Source organism: Silurus aristotelis, assembly GCF_946808225.1.
Source record: "Silurus aristotelis genome assembly, chromosome: 28".
In the NCBI taxonomy this organism is placed as follows: Eukaryota; Metazoa; Chordata; class Actinopteri; order Siluriformes; family Siluridae; genus Silurus; species Silurus aristotelis.
Genome location: NC_139601.1, coordinates 14,603,162 through 14,625,806, shown reverse-complemented (window position 1 = coordinate 14,625,806; position 22,645 = coordinate 14,603,162). Strand labels below are relative to the sequence as shown.

General features: G+C 43.3%; 1 protein-coding gene across 3 annotated transcripts in view; it reads right to left on the bottom strand.

Moving 5' to 3' along the window:
• Positions 1-604: 604 nt before the first annotated feature.
• The window catches only part of dag1 (dystroglycan 1), a 30,613-nt gene continuing 8,572 nt past the window's right edge, over positions 605-22,645 (bottom strand). For 2 of the 3 annotated variants that reach the window (XM_083534437.1, XM_083534438.1), the window contains exons 2-3: positions 12,510-13,099; positions 605-4,188 (exon numbers count right to left, since the gene is read on the bottom strand). In XM_083534437.1, the coding sequence (XP_083390563.1) occupies positions 1,915-4,188; positions 12,510-12,839 (2,604 nt within the window). In that variant the 5' untranslated portion in view covers positions 12,840-13,099 and the 3' untranslated portion in view covers positions 605-1,914. Of the gene's footprint in view, positions 4,189-12,509; positions 13,100-22,474; positions 22,597-22,645 lie in introns of those variants that run through there. The other variant, XM_083534439.1, reaches the window with a different exon arrangement.

Below are 22,645 nucleotides of genomic sequence, written 5' to 3'. Positions count from 1 at the left end.
GGTTTCTCATCTTTATGTTATTGTGGATGGTAGACATAGAAAACATACACAATAATGATGTGTTGTGACATCGCAAAAACCTCCCAGTCCGCTTTGCTATTTAGTGTTAGATTTTTTCCTCCTAGTAAATTATGTAGTTTTTTGGTTTGCTGTTTTTTTTTTTTTTTTTTTTTTAAATGTGCAAAAAAAACAAAAGAAAAATATTTACGCAGATGCAAAGTAAATCATATGTATGCTAACTTATAAAAGTAAGCAATAAAAATCTAAAATGGCACTGCAATCTAAACAACTAAAATCACATCGTTACAAAATTCGATAAATTCAACAGCTATAGTGTGTTAGTGTTAAAAAAGGAAACGTGTTTTCCCGGATTGTGAGCACCACTACAGAGTATTTTTGTAATTTCATGACATACTTACCTCTGCAGACATGTTTCTCGTGATGCACCCGTTATACACGAATCCGGACTCTAAACGCAGTTTTACCCACAGGCAGTGAATTGAGTAAAATAATAATATTAATAATAAAAATTGCTGCATTACTGCAAAGGCTGGTATTTAACATCAAATAAAGTGTAAATTATATTTAATAAATGATGCCATTGTTTAGAGAATGATTCTTTATTAAAATATTCAGTCTTTATTTTTAGTTATTGAGTCAAGGCATACACTCGATAATCATTATTGAAAAGTAAAAAAAAAAAAAAAAAAAAAAAAAAAGAAGTAACAAACCATAAAACAGGATCAAATCATTTGAAAAAATTTAAGCTAGACTGCGTCTTCCAAATCATTTCATCAAAACCATGTCAATGAGTACTAAAAAAAAAAAAAGGGGGAAATGAGTAGTGAATGCCTGCTGGGAAACGCAGGTATTTATCACCATTTGTTTCCTTGAAAGGGCAGCAGCTACATCATTCCATATATCCTTACTATAATTGGTGACGAACATAAAGAACCGAATAACGCCAGAGTTTCGAGCACACACACACAAAAAATAAATCTCAAAATCAGAATGGCACAATATCATCTCCATGTCTAGATCTGGCATGAATCTCTATAGGGACAGAAACACACATTCTCAAACACTTATCCAGAACATATCCACAGCATGATTAAACCATTTCTGTTAGGTAGGGATACAAAAAGATCTTCAGTGTTGCTTCGAAACCCAAAAAAATTATAATAATAAAGAAATCTAGCAACCCTCAAATATACAGTGGATTAAACAAAACAACAACAACAACAAAAAAAAAGACTATCCCTCTCAAGGTTTTTGGCTACCTCATTATGCTCAATTTTTACTAGACATGTGAATAAGGGTAAAAACAGTACAATTAATGTTAAAAGGCAAACCGTATTGAATCAAACAAGCCCATAATTGTCTGCACATTTGCCCCCCCTAGTCTTTTTTTTTCTCCTTATTTGTAGAATGTCACTATGAAACACTTGCGCCCGCAGTCACTTTACTTATTGTCTGTATGTATTATTCAAATAGTTCAGATAAAAAGAGTGCTGTTAGGCAAGTAGTTTGATTTTGAAATAAGTCAAAAAGAAATACAAAATGATGAAACAAACAAAAAAAGCCCATCCAGACACAAAAGCGCTAGGATTGGAGGGTGCATCTTCCAACGGATCAGCAGTAGCCAGACAGCCAGAGGCTGAGGTTGTTGTCGCTGTCTTTGAGGATTATATAATTACACCCCCCACCACTCCGAGAAAAAGTCCAGTAATACCAAAAAAAAAAAAAAAAAAAAAAAAGTAAGAAAAAGAAACAAATTAAAATTCATCCCGACCCTCCCAATCCATTGTCCCAAATTGTAATGCCCCTCCGATTTCTGAAAAAATGCAAAGAGACAACACTGGTGTTGGAACTGCACAAGTTCCCTGTCCTCCACAATGGAGGGCTCTATAAACATTAGGGTGGCACATATGGGGGTGGTGATCTGTATGGGGTCATGTTCTTGGGGCGGGAGCCTTTACCCTCTAAGGGAGCAGAGAAGGGGGGTGGAGGCTGGTAAGGAGGGGCATTGGGGTCCTCGTCTTGTAGGCCTGAATATTCTCCCAAAATGTCTTGGTTCAGAGGTGTGGTCTCTGGACTTGCCATGTTTGGATACTCAGGTGGTGGGAGAGGAGGTTTTTCCTCTTGTAGAATAAGAGGCATGCTAGATGATGGAGGCGGCTTAGAGTCGTCGAGTTCGTCAGCAAAAATGATGGGGACTCCTTTTTTAATAAAAGTCGCTTGGTCTTCAATGGTAAGCTTTCCCTTGCGCTTCTTGCGATAGCAAATCATAGCAATGATGCCTGCGATCAACAGGATGGCAGCAACCACCACGGCTGGTATGACTGTGTGAAGATATACATCGTCGTTGCTCTGTCGACCGGTTCCCATGACTGGCGTGACGGCGGGTGGACTAGGGTCTGGGATCTCGCCTGGTGGAACAAACATGTAGTTGCGGCAGCTACCCGTTCCTTTGATCGTGATGTTTATGGGTTTAAAGTCCGGTTCCATGGCGTTGTTGAATATTTGTGAAGGTTTGCCTTCAGCATCGGAGATCCTTCTACTCATGGCCTGAATTTGCTCCTTGGGACACGGGTGCTGTTGGAGGCTGCTGTTGGTCCATTCGATTACAATGGATCCCTTAGTGATATTTTTCAGTGTAATTGAACTAGAATTGCGGTCACCGAATGAATAAGCCAGTTTCTTCATAAGAAGGATTTTCTTGTGGATATCATTCGTAACTGAACGAGGCTCCCCTTGGAACCGAGCAGCAAACAGGACTGGAGGCTTGACGTTGTTACCAAAGCGACTGACACGGACCTCGAAGGCATCGGTTGTGTAAAGACCACCTTTGTCAGTCGCCTGCATAAAGTATTCATGCTTTCCCTCGTGATGCCAGTCTGGTAATCCATACAGCAACTGGCTTGTGCTGTTGAACTGAATCCAAGAGTCTTCTCCAACAACTTCGTTGGTCTTTCTCAAAGTAAGTCTTAACTTGTCGGTTGTGCCGTCTTCTCGATCGAAGAATGTGTCGGATGGGATTTTCACCTCAAAGTATGTCCCGATGAACGACTTAACTTGATCAATCGGGTTACGCAGCTCTGGTTTCGTATTGCCATCATGTAAGACAACTGAAGGAGTGGTACGTCTGGGAGGCTTGATCGTGGTGGTCTTGGGTTCCTTTGGTACTGGGGTCGTCTTGGGTTTCTTAGGCCTTTTTGTTGGTTTCTTGGTGGTTGGTGTTGGTGGTGTAACAGTAGGCCCAACATACCCAGTCCAGGTCATGGTGGGTTGTATTGTAATAGTGCTGGTAGTGTCAGCCATTTTTGTAGGCTGAGGTGGTCCAATTGCAGGAGTTGTATAAGTTGGACCCCTGGTGTGAATAGTGGGTTTCGGGGGCAGTGGTACTGGGTCTCGTACAGGTGGTGAAGAACTGTCTGACGATGGTCCGATCGACGGAGATGTAGGTGTGGGCACAATGCGGGTTGACGGCTCAGGATATGTTGTTGGCGGAGGCAAGGAGGACACAGGGGTAGACATAGTAACCTGCCGCCGTACCCGTTTAGGTACGTGTGGCTTTTTGTTAGCAATGTACCATCCCACGACTGGATATCCCAATTGCGCTGACATTGTCCCTTCCTTAGCCGGAACTTGAACACTACTGATATTTGGAATGTTGCTCTGATCCAGGGCACAGCCAAGTTTCCAGGATAATAAAGCACCGTTTTCAACCACCTTTTTAGCATTTCCTGGCCCGGCCATGAACGCAGACATATCAAACAAGCGATTGTTGACAACAGGCAATACCTTCATATGCCGAAGCCCCACTCCCGAGAATTTTTTCATGCTGGCCAAAAGCTCCACTCTCTGTTTGGAGCTCATTTTAGTGAGGTCTGCATCCAAAATGATTGTAAGCACAGTAACGGGCTCTTCGTTGCCACAGACAAAATGTTGAGGATCATTTTCGGTTAACTGGATCGCTAACTGAACAGGATCTGTGTCAGCATGTTCATCTGGATGAACCTCGATGGAAAATACTTCAGGACTCTGCGACACATGGCTTGCATTAGAAACAGAGACAGATATGTAGTGGACTCCCTTGTCTGCCTCCAGAGGAAGTCCTTGAAGGATGCTGCTCATTGGGTCCCAGTGCAACCATGACGGCAGCGTATCTTTAGAAGTCTCTGCAATCTGGATGGGGGGAAAAAATAAATAAAAAAAGATTACCAAATCTAGCCATTATTTATTGTGTTGCTGCTCCAGCTATCATACCTAAACACACAAACAAATAATGGAAATAATCAAAAAATGTGATAGTAGGGTAGAAATGTATCAGTGTAACAAAAAAAGTGGAACAAAACCACAAACAAAACAAAAGAAAGAATTCATCAGAAATATGGAAACATATATTGAACATATATTGAGTGGCACTTCCCATCAGTCAAGCAATGTGGGTTCTTTTGCGTTTTATGTCGAGCTTTAGGGTTTCTCCTAAAAGGAGAAAATCCTGGCAATTTCACATATCGAGGGAGTAAATGGATGAAGGATGGAAGGAATTTGTTAAAAGTATGTTAAAATAAGTAGAACATATCTTTTGAAAATTAAATAGTAAATGTAAAACATCTGTATTACACAAATGGGCTTTAACGAATTTTAACTACCTTTTATTTTCTATTTATGTAATTTCATTTAATTAATATAATTTCATTGATTATTCAATTTAATCAAAAGTATAAAAAAAAGTGTATTACATTAATTTGATTTATTCTATTATATATATATATATATATATATTTATAATTATTTATATAATTATAATTTTTTTTTTTTTTTTTTTTAATCAAACCAAGCAGGCGTTTTATTTTTTTTTAATGGTTTTAAAAATGTAAACAGTTGATGTTCACAAATGTAAAAAATAAGCTGCATTTAAAAAAAAAAAAAAAAAAAAAGGCAAGCAATTTTATGTTTCAAATTTCTTCCCCCTAACATACCCCAACTAAACCAAACTGTGACTTTCGTGATATGCATCTGCGGTGCCGTGTGGTGCAGATCGTAGACTAAACTTCACGCAACTAAAGTTGTTTAATGAGTCAGAAACATACGATAATAAACGTGGAAAATGGTGCCGTTTAAACAAACATAAAAAGTTTATCTCTGCTTCCTACAACGTAAACGGACGTATAAATCGAAGTTGATAAATAATGTAACGACGATGCTCCCGAGACACATCATTAGTGCTTTAACCAGTAGAATGTGGCTACTATGGGAGCAATGCCTGGAACAGCTGGGTTTTTTTTTTTTGTCCCTAAGCTTTTATAGCTGCAAATTGTCCTCGGCCACACCTTTTTTTTTTTTACTGCACTTTCTTTTTGTCGCACTTCTCAATGGTGCCGTTGCATCGATGCAGAAGAGCGAACACCTCTCGGTTTATATACATTGATGTCGGTGATTCAGGAAGAAGTCTAATAACAACTGATCTATAACTCGGCTGATGAATTGTGGGCTTAAACAGTCAAACTCGAAAAGGTCAAGGCCCTTTTACAGAACTGTGCCATTATTCATATCCACAGAGGAGAACACGCATAGCTAAATAATCATTACATTTTAATAAGGTTGCAAAATCTCAGGAATTTTCACGCCCGGAAACTTTCCATAGAAATTAACTGGAAAATAAAGAAATTAATTGGAAAACACCATCTCCCAAAAAATAGTACACCCCTCACATTTCTGCAACCATTTTAATAATTCTTCTCAGTGGAGGAGGATCCCAGCAACAACCTGTGCAGCTCATTTGAATTCCATGCCCAGGAGGACTGAGGCAGTGCTACATAAAAATGGTGTTTACACAAAATAACACTTTGGACACAGTTTTGCCAGCTTTTTTTTTTTTTGACAATAATGGCTGTATGTCGAGTTGTTTTCGGAGAACAGAATCTATGCTAAAATATGCAAAAATTTGAGGGGTGTATTCACTTTTGCGAAATTGCACCTTTAATAATCACATGCACACTTTCTGCGGGGCTACTGAGGCCACACCCCCTTCATTACACAAATATTAAAAACTACACAAATATTACACGCATTTGCGTTTAAAACGTGTGCTGTGTGGAAGAGATCGTGCCACAAAACTATGCTAACAATTAAATCAAAGTCAAATCAAAGTTCAAACTGGATTCCCCAAATTCATTCATTCCAACAAATTCCCGGTAAGCTTCCCACTTGGAATATTTCCCCGAAATTCCCTGTAGAAAGCTTCCGGAAGTTTACCGATATTTTTCCGCCCCTTTGCATCCCTGCATTTTACACCGCTGTGACGTTGAATTTTTAAGTGAACAGGTCACAGGTTAATACTAAAAGGACTCGGCTACATCAAATCAGCCTAAAAATAAGCACTGAAACAAATGTGATGAATACAAATATAATAAGGTAATATAAAACCTGGAGACTTTTTATAGTTTTGCAAGTCTCTAGTGTCAACAGTTACAAGTGTAGCTTTCAGGATGGAGAGCGATTAACACTCATCTCTTCCTTGTTTTTTTTTCCCCTCTCTCGTTGGAATTCATGGAAAAAGACTATAGTCTTAAAGGGAATAAAAAACACACCAGGACATGTAGTTACTGGAAAATAATCAGTGGTTATAGTAACCGTTGTTGTACATAGGACTATCTTCCCCGGGTCATGCTTCATTCCTAATATAATAAATAAGATAAGATAAGATAAGGTAAGATATACCTTTATTCGTCCCACAGTGGGGAAATTTCTTTGTGGAAAAGAATTAATGTTAAAAAAAAGGTACATGTTTTTGTTTATGGTCTATTAATAAAGAGGATGTTTAATTGTCGGAGATATTTGGTGAGTATTGATGTATGATCTGTTTCTGTAGTATGAAACTTTACAAGCTGCGTATGTTTTCTGCTACTGTGCTGCTTAATTCTAAAATATCGGGCAACAAAACCAGCGCCAAAACCACAAACTTACTAACATTTTGGCTACCGCAGTTTCCAAACTGATGATTCATGCAAGCCGCTCGAGCGAGCGAGCGAGCGAGCGAGCGAGCGAGAGAGAGAGAGAGAGAGAGAGAGAGAGAGAGAGAGAGAGAGAGAGAGAGAGAGAGAGAGAGAGAGAGAGAGAGAGAGAGAGTCCCTGCCAAAAGCAAGTATTGAATTAAAAGAAATAAAAGAGCGGGAAGAAGAAATTAAAAGCTAAAATAAGCAAGTAACATCTGGCTCCCCTTATGCTGCTCTTTTCTCTCTCTCTTTCCTATTTTCGCGTCGGTAGGGGATTTTTAAAGTGCGATCCCGGAATATGGGCCCAAGTATTTTATACATAAAAATAAAGAAAGAAATAAAAGACCCTGTTTGTTACATACTTTAACAAACCCAACCAGAAGACGAGCCTGTGATCTCCTGAGACGCCTCGTTATCTTAATCAAGTGAAGACGGAGCAAGAGAATACTCCGGTTGCCCTGACGTCAAGGAATTAAGAAGAAAGAAATGAAAACTCAGCCGTCAGAGATGAAGAAAGGGGTCTATTGTTAGCGTGCACGTGTGGGGGGAGCAAGCCCACGGGGGGAAAAAAATAAATACAGGGCTTCATTGTTATGGTGTGAAGACAGCTGAAATGATAAGCTTCATAGTTTTGAAGGAGTAGGCTATGGCATGTCTTCCAGATATGAGGGTGAAATGGAGAGTGTACAGACACTGGGGGAATTGGCAGAGGATTTTCACTGGAAAATTTCAGGAGGCAGAAGCCTTTAGATTGGCTGGAGCCAGTCTTACGGGGAGCCAGTCTTACGGGGAGCCAGTCTAACATGGGGCGGCCATGGGGCGGCCAGTCTGACATGGGGCGGCCAGTCTAACATGGGGCGGCCATGGGGCGGCCAGTCTGACACGGGGCGGCCAGTCTGACACGGGGCGGCCAGTCTGTGAGGGTTGCAAAAAAGTTTCCGTGGAAACTTAAGTTGGGGAATTTTGGAAATATACCAAGTTGGAAACTTTATGCAAATTGATGCGAACTGACTCGATTTGGGGAAACGTATATAAACTGTATCATACACAAACAAACATTTTGTTTGGTTATTCGCGGACGCATGCAAACTAAGAATTTTTAATTTTTTTATTTAAATGATGTACAGTATTCCTTTTTGATTTGCAAACTTGAATCCATTTTGCACAACCATCTGTACTGTGTTACTGTTTTTCTTCTTCTCATGTTGTCTCGTCTTCGTCCCCCCTCCCCTTTTGCATAAGTGCATTTTGTGTGGTTAGTTTAGAGTTATGTGGTGTTCTGTGGTCCTTTTGTTAATTTATGGTTTCGCTGAAGTACTCTGGTCCGGGGGAAACGTTTTGTTTCACTGTGTACTGCACTGTATATGGTTGCAATGACAATAAAGGCAACTTGACTTTACGTTTGTCTTGTGTTAGTGTCATTTTTCAGCAGATTTGTTTACACACTGCACAAAGAAGTTTTGAACATAAATGCATGGAATTTTTGTGTAATTCACATGAATACTCGCCAAGACGGACATTTTATGACATTATTTTGCAAGACACAAGAAAGAATGCACAGTGCATGTGTGCAGGGTAGAAATTCAACTAAAATTGCATTAAATATGGGTGTTTTAGCAAAGATTAGCCTGCAAGAATTTTTTTTAACTACATTTAAGTTCCCAGTTATTGGCAAACCTGCAATTTTGACAACTCCAATTTTATTTCTATTATTTCCTATGGAAGGTTTCCAGTCTTGGAAATTCCTGAAATTCTGCAACTCTCAATGCTGGTAAAAAAATAATAAAATACCGTAATTTCCGGACTATAAAGCGCACCCATATATAAGCCGCACCCACTGAACTTTACAGTTTTTTATTTTTAACATAAATACGGCGCACCTGTCTATAAGCCGCACTATAGACAGGTGTCTACACTAATGTACTTTACACAGACTTTAACGAAAGACACGTTACACACAGTGTAACATGTTGCGCTTCCTTTAGGAGCATAGCGGTATTTTGGGAATAGCATGCCAGAAGCGAGCTATTCCTTCACCCAGACTCAACGCGTTACAACGGCTTGTATCTAAACAGTAGCCGACCAAGAAAGTCATTGTTCACTGTCTTCCTCCTTCCTTTCACAACTATTTCTCTCGGGAGTTTATGGCTTGAAGTTTGTGAAACCGGGAAAAATCCAGGAAAAATGCATAAATTAGCCACTTCGTTGTTTAAGCCGCGGGGTTCAAAACGTGGGCTTATAGTCTGAAAAATACGGTACAAAAAAAAAAAAAAAAAAGCATTGTTTTTAATAAAACATTTGCATGTTCCTGATGCATAAGCTGCACATCAATTGTAGTGGGTCGAAAATATACTTCGATATAAAGTCTGTCGTGCCGTTCGTTCGCGAAGGCGATAAAAGCGCTGAGAAACGACTTTTCTATCCAGTTAAAATATTAAACTATTAATATTCTCCCTGCTAAATTTAGAATTTCGAATACGATATTAAAATATGGAATTATACTTATGTTCCATTATTAAATTCCTCAGGGAAAGAATGTCAGCCTTTCTTTCAAGTTGTGAAGTGGCCCGGAAAGAGGAAAGGAAAGAGCAAGCGGTCATACCCCGATCAGAGCGGGATGGAAAGCTGAACATTTATCTCGTCGCGTACTGCAAAATTAACATGTCTTACATAAAACATGATGAAGACTGGAAGATTAGATGCTGCTAAATTCTTACATCGTCTCACGCATCTCGGACTGATAAAGGGCAGGGGAAGAGAGGGAGATGTGGAGCCGGGGTTGTATCCGCAGAACTACTGAATGACACATTGATTAATCTGTATGCTCTCAGCAGTGCGCTCTTGTGGATGCAAAGAATAACGGAGAAAAACGTGCTGGCAGCCTCACGTACACACGAGGACTTATTTTCCTCTCCTCTCGCCGTGTCTGTCCGAAAAAAAAATAGTGAATAAAATCGTCTAGAAGGACGGCTGTTCGGTGTTACGGAAATATCCTTCAGAGGTCGCTGGAGCTGTAACGCTACGCTCGCCCTACGACGCGGCACCGCAAAAGCTGGTTGCTATGCAAAGGGAAAATCACAACCCAAAACATGAGGCACAGCCCCGTATTACTGCTGGATGAACTTGGCAGGATTTGTATTTAACCATAAACATGGAATGAAGCTTTTTTTTTTTGTGGGCTGCTGGAATACAAAGCTTTCTGCTACTGCACAGCCAAGGCTAATTAGATTTCAGTGCCAGACTTTGTGTGGAATAAAGAAGGGGCTGGGGAGCGCCGAAGGAACTTTCGGTGTCGCAGGCGAATCGGAAAGAGATGGAGGGAGTGGAGTGGAGACGTAGAAAACGGGGTGGAGAGAAGACGAAAGCATCGGTCAGTCTGTTGATCTGTTTATCGTAAGCCGGGGGGGGGACGATGGCACTTGTCTATTTACTTCACCGGTGTGTTCAGGGGTCTGTTTCACGCGGTGGAGGTATTTATACCGGTCCAGTCCGCTGCAGCTCAACATACTCGAGTCAGGAAATCTATCAAGAGCATTAGAGAGTAGTACATCATTTGTTAAAGCGTGTTTTGAACATTTTGTGCTGTGGGACGAGAGAAAGGGGCGGAAAAACACCATTTGCGATTTCATTCCGTTTGGTTAAGGCCTTGAGCCTTGGATAGGAAGGCCGTCGAACTACAACTGCTGGGTCCTTGAGCGAGGCCCTTGACTGTACAATTCTAAGTCGCGCTGGAGAAGGGCATCTGCTAAATGCCAGATATGTAAAAGTAAAAGAAGTAAAATGGTTACTACATTTTGGTTACTTCCAGATCTACGCTTTAAAGCCGCCGCCTCGATCTAATGCTTTACGACGAGCGAGTAATCAAGCCAAGGCATGCACTAATACAGATTGAGGGGGAAACAAAAACAGCCATAAGTGTTTTCCTCATATAAAACGTACAAGAGGCTATTTAGACTGGCGAGCGTCTTGGTGCCTCTCGGTTTATCTTGATATGTGAAACCGCGAAGGGGGAAAAATATTCGCGTTCACTCGCACACAAAACTTTGTATTGCTCGCTGCTGCATCTTTGAACGATTTGAATGGATTTCCACTAGACAGAATGTCCGAGTCAAACCATTCATGCCCATACGTTCAAACTGTAATGTTCATTGATTTCACGCACAGCTGTGTTATTGTGAAGCTCCACTTCTTATCAGATTGTTCTGTGGTCAGACTAAAAAAAATAAAAAATTTGTCCTGGTACTAAATAATGGTCTGAATATGTGGAACATGGTGCTAACTGCAGCATGCAGATTTGTACACACCGGATGGACGGATATTTAGGATCAAGTTAAGATTAAGATTAAGTATAAACGTGCCCCGAGGGGACTTTTGGATTTTTTGATTTGAACTGCATGTTGTTACCTGGCGTTCATTCACCTTTAAATCATTGTTCTACCTGCGGCCGAATCGCACGTGTGGAGACACCTGATGATGTAACACCTGTGCTCGTCACTCATTAAAGGTGTGTCGCTCCACTGTAGAGCGCATTATACCTGAATATACGTTGATACAGGACTGAAAGTGCGTTTTTTTTTTTTCTTTCTCTGGTTACTGAACCTAGATTTCTTCCAGGCAACTACATGTAAAAAGATTTAAAAAAAAAAAAAAAAAAAAAAAAACACAGCCTGGACACAGTGGCATACAGAAAACAACTGCTGCCCCCCAATTCCCCCCCACGTGAAGCGCCGGGTCGTTGAATTCTTTGGTGCAGCTGTCGGAGAGGATTTTTTTAAAAAGTGCATGAGGGGGCTCGGGGTCTAAAACTTAAAAAAATAAATGCTTATGACAGGCACATATTATCCTATGAATATGGGATTACACGCCGGCCGTGGGAGAAGTCTCCAAACGCTTCTATGAGACGGGAAAACCCAAAGACGAATTGTGAGCTCTGGGGTCACGCTTTTACTACAACTGACATGGACCCTGAATAAATTTACGGTGGGAGGAAAAAAAAAAAAAAAAAACACGCACGTCACCCATTTGGGTGGCATCTAAAAAAAAGACAAAACTTCTGGACGCATTTAATGTGGGAGTGTGATGACTGATGAGGGGAAAACATACTGCACAGCCGTATCTAGCGGGACTGTAGACAGACGTCGAGTTCCACTGATTGCATTTATTCTAAAGGGAAAAAAGAACGGCATGTCCTCTCACCAGCCTGAACAGCATCTAAACTGGTACCTGAGCTATTTAAGGGTGATGGTATTACCAGCACTGATCAGCATGCAGGGTGTGCGCTGGGCCTTAATGTGTGCTGCACTCACGGGGTTTATAAGTTGTGCACTCTTATTAGAGCGACTGCTGCCTTTTATGGGCCGCTACTCGAAAGGGAAGCGTGGAATAAGTTTCGAGAAGCAACGCTAGAGGCAATGTCACTTTTCCCACTGACTAAAGTTCGCTGGCTGAACGACGAATACAGATGCGTCACGCAGGAAAGGCTGAGGGATAACGCCTCGGGCTCACCTTAACCGTGCTTCCCGTATCCTTGGCTTTGGTAGGGATCTGCATCTGGAACATCCTTCCCACTACGGCAGAGGAATCCGGGAAGCCCCTCGGTTGCACCGCGGCAGACGCTACCGCTTGCGCCTCCCGGAGGTCGGAGAGCACTGCCGAGTGCAAGGAGGCCTCCAGCTGTGCCATGTCCCCCAGCACCTCCAAGGTTCCCGGTGGTGATGAACCCTGAGCTTCTGCAGGCAGCATGAGCGTCAGCAGGAGCAGCGCTATAGTCCTGCTCCCCAGCCTCAGCATGCGCCAGCAGCCTGCATCCCGGAACTTGCTCAGTTTATTGCGCATACTTGCTTTTGTTGTCTCCTCGCTCTGGCACAAAGAAGAATGTCCAGTTTAGGGGGCAGCAAGCACACCCCCCCCCCTGCCGAGCCCCGAAGAACTGATCCTTTTCTTCACTTTTTCCTTTTCGTTTCTTTCGCAGAAGCGACCTCGGCTCCGCGGCAAGCCTCTCCTTTTGTTCTCGCTGCTTCCCCCTCTTTCCTTGCCTTTTGTCACAATCTCTTCAGTACTCCTGAAATCCCATTGTTAGGGGTTGCCTCTGAGACCTGGTGAAAGAGAAGAGAATTCATTAGCACGCATTTCAAAAGCGAAGGAGACACGGTGATGTCGAGTTAAAGAATCTGAAGCGCGAACAAAAATAAAATGCACTCCCCCCCAAAAAAAAAAAAAAACCACCCCACATTCGGTCAACAGCATGGCCAAAACTTTAGTCTCTCCACTCCACTTTCCGTTGACCCCCCCCCCCCCCCACACACACACACACACACAGTGTTCACACAGGTGGAGAAGTCTAATCTTATTAACATTCACAGCTTTCTCTATCCTGGTGCGGCAAGCTCGCTCAGCCATTACCAAACATGTCCCTGAAAAGCACTCTGCACCAAGCAGACTGTGAAGAAAAATGCGTTAAGACAGGAGGTCAGTCCACTGACCGACTGGGAGAAGCGTTTCTGTGGAGGAGGCAGGAATAAACGCATGGCTTTTTCCCCTATTGTTTCATGGGGAGGGAGCGACAGAACACTAAACTCTTGGGGTTTATTATTCATACCGGTCCTTTCAACTAAAGCTCACAGCAAGAGAAGGAGTGCTCTAAAGGAAGGCAGTGGGTAGCAGGGTTTACGCATTTGAAGAGGGAGATGCAGTTCCAAACAATACAGATGATTTCCCCAGAGGCCCTCCTCTCAGTGCCACTCTGGCTGGGATTCAGGCTATGAGAGGGAGAGGCGGTGGAAGAGCCGAGTCTCACGCTCCGGGCACCAGTGAGAACAACCCGAAGCTTCTTCAGTGTGCTCGTGTAAAAAAAAACAAAAAAAAAACAACAATATTGCTTTGTACAGTAAAAGTTCCTCTTGATAATCTTTGTTTTCTTCTCAAGCCCTGTCCGTTCTAATTAAGGAAAAATAATAATAAATCGTTTTTGAAGACTGGTCCGTCTCAACCAGCAAGCAGAGCCCAGTGGAATCAAAGACATATAAACAGAAGAGAGAGGAGGAAGGGGAAAAGAATTAAAAAATATATATTACTGGGAATTCGTGCTGAATAACATAACAGTGTTTTTCAGGTTAGGAACCCCTTTGTGAATCCAGATTAAGAGCTGATGGGACATGATTGGAGCTGTGTAACAGCCATCAAAGCCAAGAACCGTCAGTGGCCAGTCATCATCCACTACCCCTGCAGTGTGTTCCTGTTAGGACTTTTAATACACTCGCTGCTTGCCAAGCTATTTGTTTCCATGTCAGCCAACACGGAGTCGGTCTTCGCTGCTGAATAACCAAAGAAATAAGTCCACCACTCTTTCGATTCATTGTCTAGGATCAGATAATAAACCTTACTGAAAGCCTGTTTGCATGCAAATAAAGAACGTCGGCCAGTAGTACAGCGGAAAACCTGCCATTGTTTAACGGATACAGCTTTCCAAAACTGCCGTTCGCCACAGTAGTAGGATTTACAGCTGACTTTCATTCTTTTCTCAAAGATGCTGCAGTAGAACATGGGCTGAAGCGTTAAGTCTGACTGGTCCTATGTTCCCTATTAAACGGAAAAACGAGCCGCAGCACCGAAGAAAACAAGGCGGTTCAGTCGCTTTCTCCCAGTTACTGATTAACAAAATGCATGTCCAACTCAGACACGTGTGCTTCCATTCAGAAATCTGCCAGATGCAAATTCTTCATTCTTATAAAGCATAATGATGGACAAGGTTGAGACAGGGGTTTTTTTTCCTGTCTATAAGCCGGTAAAAAAAGGCAGATGGAATTATAGGCGGATGAATAAATACGTTTAAACCCATCTCCGGTTGCAGATAAAGATATCTGTTCAGCATTTAACACGCGAGTGCCTAAAAGAACAAGAGGCTATGGTTAGTCAGCAGATTAGAGTCGACAATGCTGCCTAACTTTCAGCGGTGAAACCAAACGTTCCTGGAGTGCAACATTAAGATTAAGGCCCAAATTAGTTTGCATTACCACAGAGGGTGGGGCCTCCGGTGGTCAAAAGGTTTTTTTTACAGAGCAAGGGCCACTGGAAACAGACGCTCTGGAAGCCGGCGAGTGCTTTTCCCCCCCGAGCTCGGTCGCAACACCCTTTTGTGCGCAATGCTTAGGGGGCTCGCGGTATTGGATGCGATTATAAAGGCGGTGAGTCACTCGGTCTGAAAATGCATTCCACTCAGATAGAGTCACCGAACCAGTGAAGCTCAGAGCTTTCGTTTCTGGAAAATGGAGGGCAAACGACTAAAAAAAATTTAAATAAACAACGAATGCCTTGTTGAACAAATGTGAACAAACTTTACCCGCATTGTGGTGATAGAAATGAGAAAGGAAAAAAAAAGAAAATGAATAAACCTCTTAATTTGTCATTATTTCTATATCTTCTCAGGCCCTCAGAAGCCCAAGCACTGGTAATTAGAGAGGAACAATGCTTTTTCTTGTTACTGCACGAAGGCCGATTGCAAGGCGCTTAATTCAGTCCTAAGCAATAAAGAAAGAAAAAAAAAAGGACATGCCCATTCTGAGCACTTGTTGACAGATACATGACCTTTAAAATGTTGGCGAAATGAAAAGCACATAGACCTTGAAGTTGCAATACTAAGATGCAGAACAGTTATTTAATCAGAACACACAAAAAAAAATAAAAAATCTAAAAATGTTTCCCCCCCCATGCTGCTTAAAAAAAAAAAAAATTCAAAAAAATTCCTAAATGAACACCAAAACTGACTTTTCCCCTCTCGTGTTTTTTTTTTCCTCTAACAAAATGAAATTGCTTTAAATCGCTGAACGTGTGAAGATGATTGCAGGCGTGGGCCCACTTAACACTTAATGACATTATGTTGACCCTGAAACAGTCGTTTGAAGGAATCTCATTTGCTCGGTTCTGCGCCGTCATGACGAAATTAAATAAATAAACTGCTGGCTGGAGCAACAAAAACAATCAAACGACTTGGAAGAAATGGCAAATGAAGATAGTTGGGGGGGGGGGGGGATACTTCTGACATTTGGCAAAAAGGTCTGCAGATACGCGATATGTCTGGACTTCATGCAAGCGTAGATTTCAAGGTCACTGGCATTAGTTGCTTCCGGGTTGGTTCCCGAGGTACAAAGTCCCTTTGCTCGAGGGCGAAGTGCCAGGAGCCGTCGTGTGGTTTTGAAGGCGTAATATCTTGAGGGAGAGCCAACTGTTAATGCTCTAGCCGAATCCAGGAGGAGAAAAAAAAAAAAACAAAAAACAATCCAACAGATTAATGAGGTCTTTCTTCAGATTCAAAATGGTGCCGTTTAGAGACAAATGCAGCCTGATTTCTTCGTGAGAGGAGCTCACGAGAGACCGAGACGCATCAAAACACATCAGTACACAGCTTACAAAGCCGACTTAAGCAACTGCCAAGCTGTCAGCAAGCTGCTCCTTCTTTTCATATAGTTTAATAGATTTTGGTGCAGGAAAATATTAACTCGACTAGAACACACTTTCACGCATAGTACAAAGTGGCCTCAGTGCATTGATTTTGCAAGGACATATATTGCGCGCGCGCACGCACACACACACACACACACACACCCCCACACCCACACAAAATACAGCACTCCCAGCTTCTCCGCCACTTCTAGCACGTGTCCTGGAGGCTTCTTTTTAAAACGTAAAGCAAAGCAACCTTCCGTGAGTCACATTGGACCTCCGTGATCGGGTCAAAACGGAGACCTTTGAGCTGGATCTTCATCTTCGGGAAGAGGGCAAAGTCTGCAGGAGCCAAATCTGGCAAGTAGGGTGGGTGTGGAATGAGACACGTGGTCAGAACAGCAGATGTAACGCACATGGTAAGAACTGAGACTGCGCGTGCAGCCTTGTGTAGTTTTGTAACATGTATCGAAAACTTTTTGATACAACCTCGAGAAAAAAATTAAATAATAATAAGATAGATAGATAGATAGATAGATAGATAGATAGATAGATAGATAGATAGATAGATAGATAGATAGATAGATAGATAGATAGATAGATAGATAGATAGATAGATAGATAGATAGATACGATCGATCTGCCAAACAAACTGAAGGATCAGGTTTGTTGTAGAAAATGGTGCCTCCTCTAACTGACCTCCTCTTACCCACTGTGTGGTCTACAGCCCTCTTCGGGATCAGAGGTCATCACAGCACTCTCAACTTGGAATGTGTGAATTTGAACAGCTCTTTAAATGAAGCTGAACAGTGAACAGCCATTTAATATCCTTTTTTTTTTTTTTTTTTTTTTTTTTTTTTGATTAAAGAAGATCTGCTATAAAATTATTTTCCTCGCATGTGGATCTTAAACACCGAAACGGAATCGCCTCCTACACACGAATGTTCTGAACGCGCATCGTTTTCGGAGTGCAAATAATAATTTGATGGAATCGCAAAGTGTCTTCGAATTCTCCTGAACCGTGATCATGATATGCGAGATGCCGTGACTGGAAGACATATGGCGCTCGCAAGAACCCAAAGGCAGATTGTGTAGGGCGAGAAATTCTTTCAAATGTCACGCTCCGTATCTTGTTTCCGCGGGGACCGCGCGCCATGTCACGAACGGATCCTGGGCGCGGTTGCGTCCTGGAATTTTCGGGCTGTAGCGGGAAAGATGGACTGTGCGCAAATTCCCACCACCTACGACAGAAGAACTGGGAGAAACAAATATGAAACGGGTCTATGGAGAGACGGCGGTACGGGGCGGAAAAGTCACACCCAGTCTGTTTTTAAATTGAATGTGCCCTTGCAAACATGCGGGTCCCCACATGCCTGAAGAGCAAACATGAACCAAGTGACCTGGCAGTAATGGTGATACTTGAGTAAGGGGTGCGGCAGCCATCTTGACTCTAAACACATTCTTGCAACAATGGGAAGCTTTTACTCTCCCAATACAAAGACTCCTAAGATCTTAGGTTACATGGGCCACCTGTGGGCTGAAGGGAAAAATGTATAAAATCTACACACAGTTTGCGCTGCACTTTCGCCAAATTCTCTCACTGCACTAACAGAGGCGAAGACCGTCCTGAACGAAATAAGCGATAATCAGGAATCAACTAGATTTGCTGCCCATTCCCTGCGTTTGGGAAATCACCTGATGCCGTCAAACACGTTTTGTAAAAAGGTTAGAGGAGCTCATCAAAGCCCACACATGCTTTTTTTAATCCTAGGCATGGCTAAATGAACCATGGGAAACAAGAAATGTTTAAGCACAGCAGAGAGAAGACGAAAGAAAGGAAAAAAAAAAGGGCATGCTTTGATTAGTCGAGTGAAGCTCTGCACGGGAATAGTTGCAGCTCGTATGAGGTTTACCATATTCTTCTGTCAAGCCTCCTTAGATCTCTGCAATTACATCAAGGCAGCGCCGTAGCCTGGGCAGAGGAGCGAATTAAACCGGAGATGAGGTAGACCTCGTTATTATTGTAAACCCTTTCAGAAATCTCATTTGCGTAATTACATTGCGTTTCGGTCCTGACTCGTCTCTGGGGGGGGGCTGAGCTGCTAAAGATGAGACCCGGGGCCTTGGATTGGGTTTTGTGGAATCGTTTCACAGGCCTCGAGAACGAGACTTCGAACCCGGAGACCTGGAGACAGGAACGGCTACTTCCAGGCAAAGGCTTAGGAAACGTGATCGCTAAAAAGCTTCGGCGATCAGCCGAATGCTTCCTGAAATAGCTGAACTGTTGCTGTGGGGAATATGAAGATCAAATCATGGCTTAAATTGTTTCTAAAAATTGGGGCTTATTGACCTTCCGAGGGAACGGGATGGTCAGGAGACCAAAATACCCCGACTGCTCTCCTTAAGTTCCTCTTCTCGACAACTTGTCAAAATAAATTATATTTGCCTCCGAGCGTATCTCCGGCAACAACGAACAAGATGCGCTCGGTGACCTTTCGAGTTATATTGGAGCTGCGTTCGACGCGCGTTTAGCCAGAAATAGCCTGTAATCAAAGCGGTAATGGGCGATCTGTCTGCGCGCCTCTTTTTTTCCCCTGATGAGCGCACTGGGATGTACACTGAAGCTGCTCGGTTGATCGCAGAGCTCGGAGAAGACCACCATCAGCTTTGCGGTGCAGGAAGACAGGCGGCGGTAGCAACAGCTGGCACGCTGAGACGGCTCACCAATCACAGCCTCGGACCCACCCCAAAGTCTGTGTAACGTAAAATGCGACAACGTCCGAGCCTGGTGTGTCTCTTGGAGCTTCTTTCCAAGGTCGAGAAGGAAACAGTTTGGGCGAGAGAACAACCTGTTAGCCTCCGACGGTGGTCGCTTAGAAGCGGGTTATTAACTAGAGCTGCGGGTTATTTCTGGAAACGGTCCGTCTTCGAAAATAGGTGGAGACACATGGTTGGTGTAGATACGGCCATCTATCTCAAAACCTCCCCGAGTGCTGGTGCCAAAGCTTCATCTCGCGTTTTTTATCACTGTTGAATCTATAAATAACCCGGACAGCCCCTTACACCCTCCCCTCAAACTACATGTCTTTCTCTTCCACGTAATGGGACGAAAATAGTCTCGGCAAGGTCAAAAAAAAAAAAAAAAAAAAAAAAAAAAAAAAGGGTCTAGACAGAAGGCGACACCTTATCTACACAATGTATAACAGTTTTGATATGCATTATGTATCTGTTAAGCGAATAACCCCAAAAGCAACAAATTGCATCAAGGACAGAGAAGAGGAGAATCTTATCGTCGACATGCATGTCCTCAAATCACACACTCAAATCAGCAGCCGTGAAAATCTCAGACTACAGGCTTCCTTGCTTTAATCTCAAGATGGACTCTTGCTCGCTCTCTTTCTCACTCACTCACTCACTCACACACACACACACAGGACCTGCACCAAGTCGCTGCAGACAGAGCGAATCACTAAGCCTGTGAATGAGCAGTTCGGCTCACACTGAGGCGAAGCCAGCATGTTAAAGCTGGATTGGTTAAATGCTGCTGCTTCCTTACGTTCACTGATCCAGGATGACACTTGCTCGGGATGCCTGGGGGGGGGGGGGGGGGGGGGGAGAGAGAGAGAGAGAGAGAGAGAGAGAGAGAGAGAGAGAGAGAGAGAAATTGGACTAGGTCTCGGGCAGAGATGTCGACAGGTGGGGTAAGAGGGAGGAATGGTGGAGGTAAAGAAAGTGGCGCATCACGGTTCCTTAGCCAGGGGGATGACGACGGCATCCGGAGCGTGTTCGACAACCAGTCCTCTTGCACAACAGACTTTAACAAAAAAAAAATAAAAAAAGATACACTACTGCACTCTTTTATCCTTAGAGTCTTCACTCTCTCTCTCCCTCCCTCCCTCCCTCCCTCCCTCCCTCTCCCTTCCTCCTTCTCTCCGTGTGGGTATTTGGGAGGGCGTCAGGAGGACAAGACGCCACAGTGCGCCCTGAAAGACGGTACTTCAAAGATGATCGGTGTTTGCTTGGGACAAACCGCGGCACTGTGCTGCGGAAGGAAGCGAATCCATTTCCACCCCTTGTCGTTTTTGACACGCGTGTATCAAAGCCGCGGGGCTCGGGGGTTTCGGACGCCACTGCGCTTTTGAAGGCGGATTCGCCCGCGCGCTCCACAAACTCCTCGTGGGAGCGGCAGATGGCTCGGTGGAGGTACGCAACTTGTGCGCGTAACCCGCTCGAAAAAGAAAAAAAAAAAAAAAAAACGAAACATCTGTGGAGCCCATCTTGGATTAAAGTCTTGGGCCAATAAATAGTTTAAACACGCGCGGTAGGCGTTAACACGGCCCAGGTTAGTGTAAACGTCGAGGTTTTAAGATGTTTGAACAAGAACGCCACCTGTTTGGAGAGAGTAAACCTGTTGTTGATCACAAAACGGAGGAAAGAGAAGAGAAAAAAAAACGCTAGCGGTGGCATGTGGTGAGAGAGAAAACCAGTACCGTATGGTTTTACACTCAATAGGAAAGACAGTTGACATGTTTGTGAAAGCGCTACCATGTTGGCTGAGCACATGAGTGGGTCCTGCGTCTGGACAGAATCAAAAGAACTAAGGAAGAAAAAAAAGCCTGTGATTTTGTTGACCCGCTTCACACGGACCTCGACGTTATAGGAAAATTCATTGTAATCTACGCAAACGTAAAGACACACAAAAAACCGCTGACTATACATAAAAACTGTTTCCTTTGTGGAAAACGATCAGAGCGAATAGTAGTAAACATACGGTAACTACGGGTCTCCTCGGTTCCGCCGAAGGTCTTAAAAGCTTCGGCAAAATACATAATCGCGACGTAGCAAACGCCAGACAAATTGTAGCTTGCGCAGGGATGTGTTTCCACATCAGAACCCATAAGTGCACGCTAGTTAAGGTGGCACGCGTCACGCGTCGCCGTCGGACAAGTATGTGGAAAAATACGGCATGCTCTAGAAGTCGGTTGTTGCTATAGCAACAGCAAGCTCAAGGGCATGATCGGCTTAGGATATTGTTACGCAGACTTAAAAGTTGCACGATTTTTTATAAAAGGAGTCTCCAGTGTAGAAGTTAAAGCGTAAGAAAGTGGGATTTTGGTAATAATAATATTAATAATACTGTGTATCCAATTCGCCTGAACAGCAGCTATTGTACAGCGTCAGGTCACTGTGAGCTGCTGGTAAACAACTTGGAGCGAACCATCTCCAGAAGCAAGAACAAAGTCGGCCATTCAGAGGGAGAGCTGGTGGTCGGTGTGAAAAGTGCCCGTTAGTGTTTAACTGCGAGAAGTAACGCGGGTTTGCTTGGTGTTGTCGACGTCTCTGGCCGTGTTTACAGGGTCGGCTCCCCCAGGGTCGAAGGCAGAGTGGAAGATTTTGTGGTTTGGTCAAACCTATGATCTCGTTTGTTGTTTCGACAACCAATCTGCTGGAATACCGTCACCGTTGGGGAGCCTGATGCCTCTGAGCTGTCCATCTGGAAACACCTGGTTGTTAAACATTTTTAAGAGTTGCCATGGTGGATGAGCCTTCTCTAATGATCAGTCGTGTAGACAACAGCTGGCTGCACGGACGTTAAAAGAACGCAAGTAAAAAAAAAAAAAAAAGGATTAGAATAGAATCAAAAAGAATTGAATCAAACAAGGTCAGGCATGATGCAGCGCCCCCTGGAGCACAGAGGGTTAAGGGCATCGCTCAAGGTCCCAGTAGTGGCAGCTTGGCGATACCAGAGCCCGAATCCTTGACATTCGGACCAGTATCCCAGCACCTTAACTACTGCCCTACCATACTTTAGGAAAGCCTACTGAGAAAGACAAATCTTCCTGGGCGAAACACAAGCTAAAGTGCAGATAAAACAATCAAGAAAAAGCCTAGAAGTGTTCGCCTACAGAACCTTTTCCTGCAGGTGATCGCGGTAAACGCAGCACACACTGCTTGGTTTTAAAAGCTTCCATTAGTCTGCTTGATAATGTTTTAAGTAATATTCCATTATGTACGAGTTTCTCAAGTCTCACCTGAACGTCACCACCGAGTTGGGATTTCACCAGGACTCGAGTGTCTCGATCGCCAGTCCTGCGTTTAAGTGGCAATAAAGCGGCAAGAAAAGACGCGAGTTTCGTGCCGGCGCTTCAAAAGCGGAATCTCGGCGTTAGGGTGTTCATTAATCTTTCCGGGTAAGGCGTTTT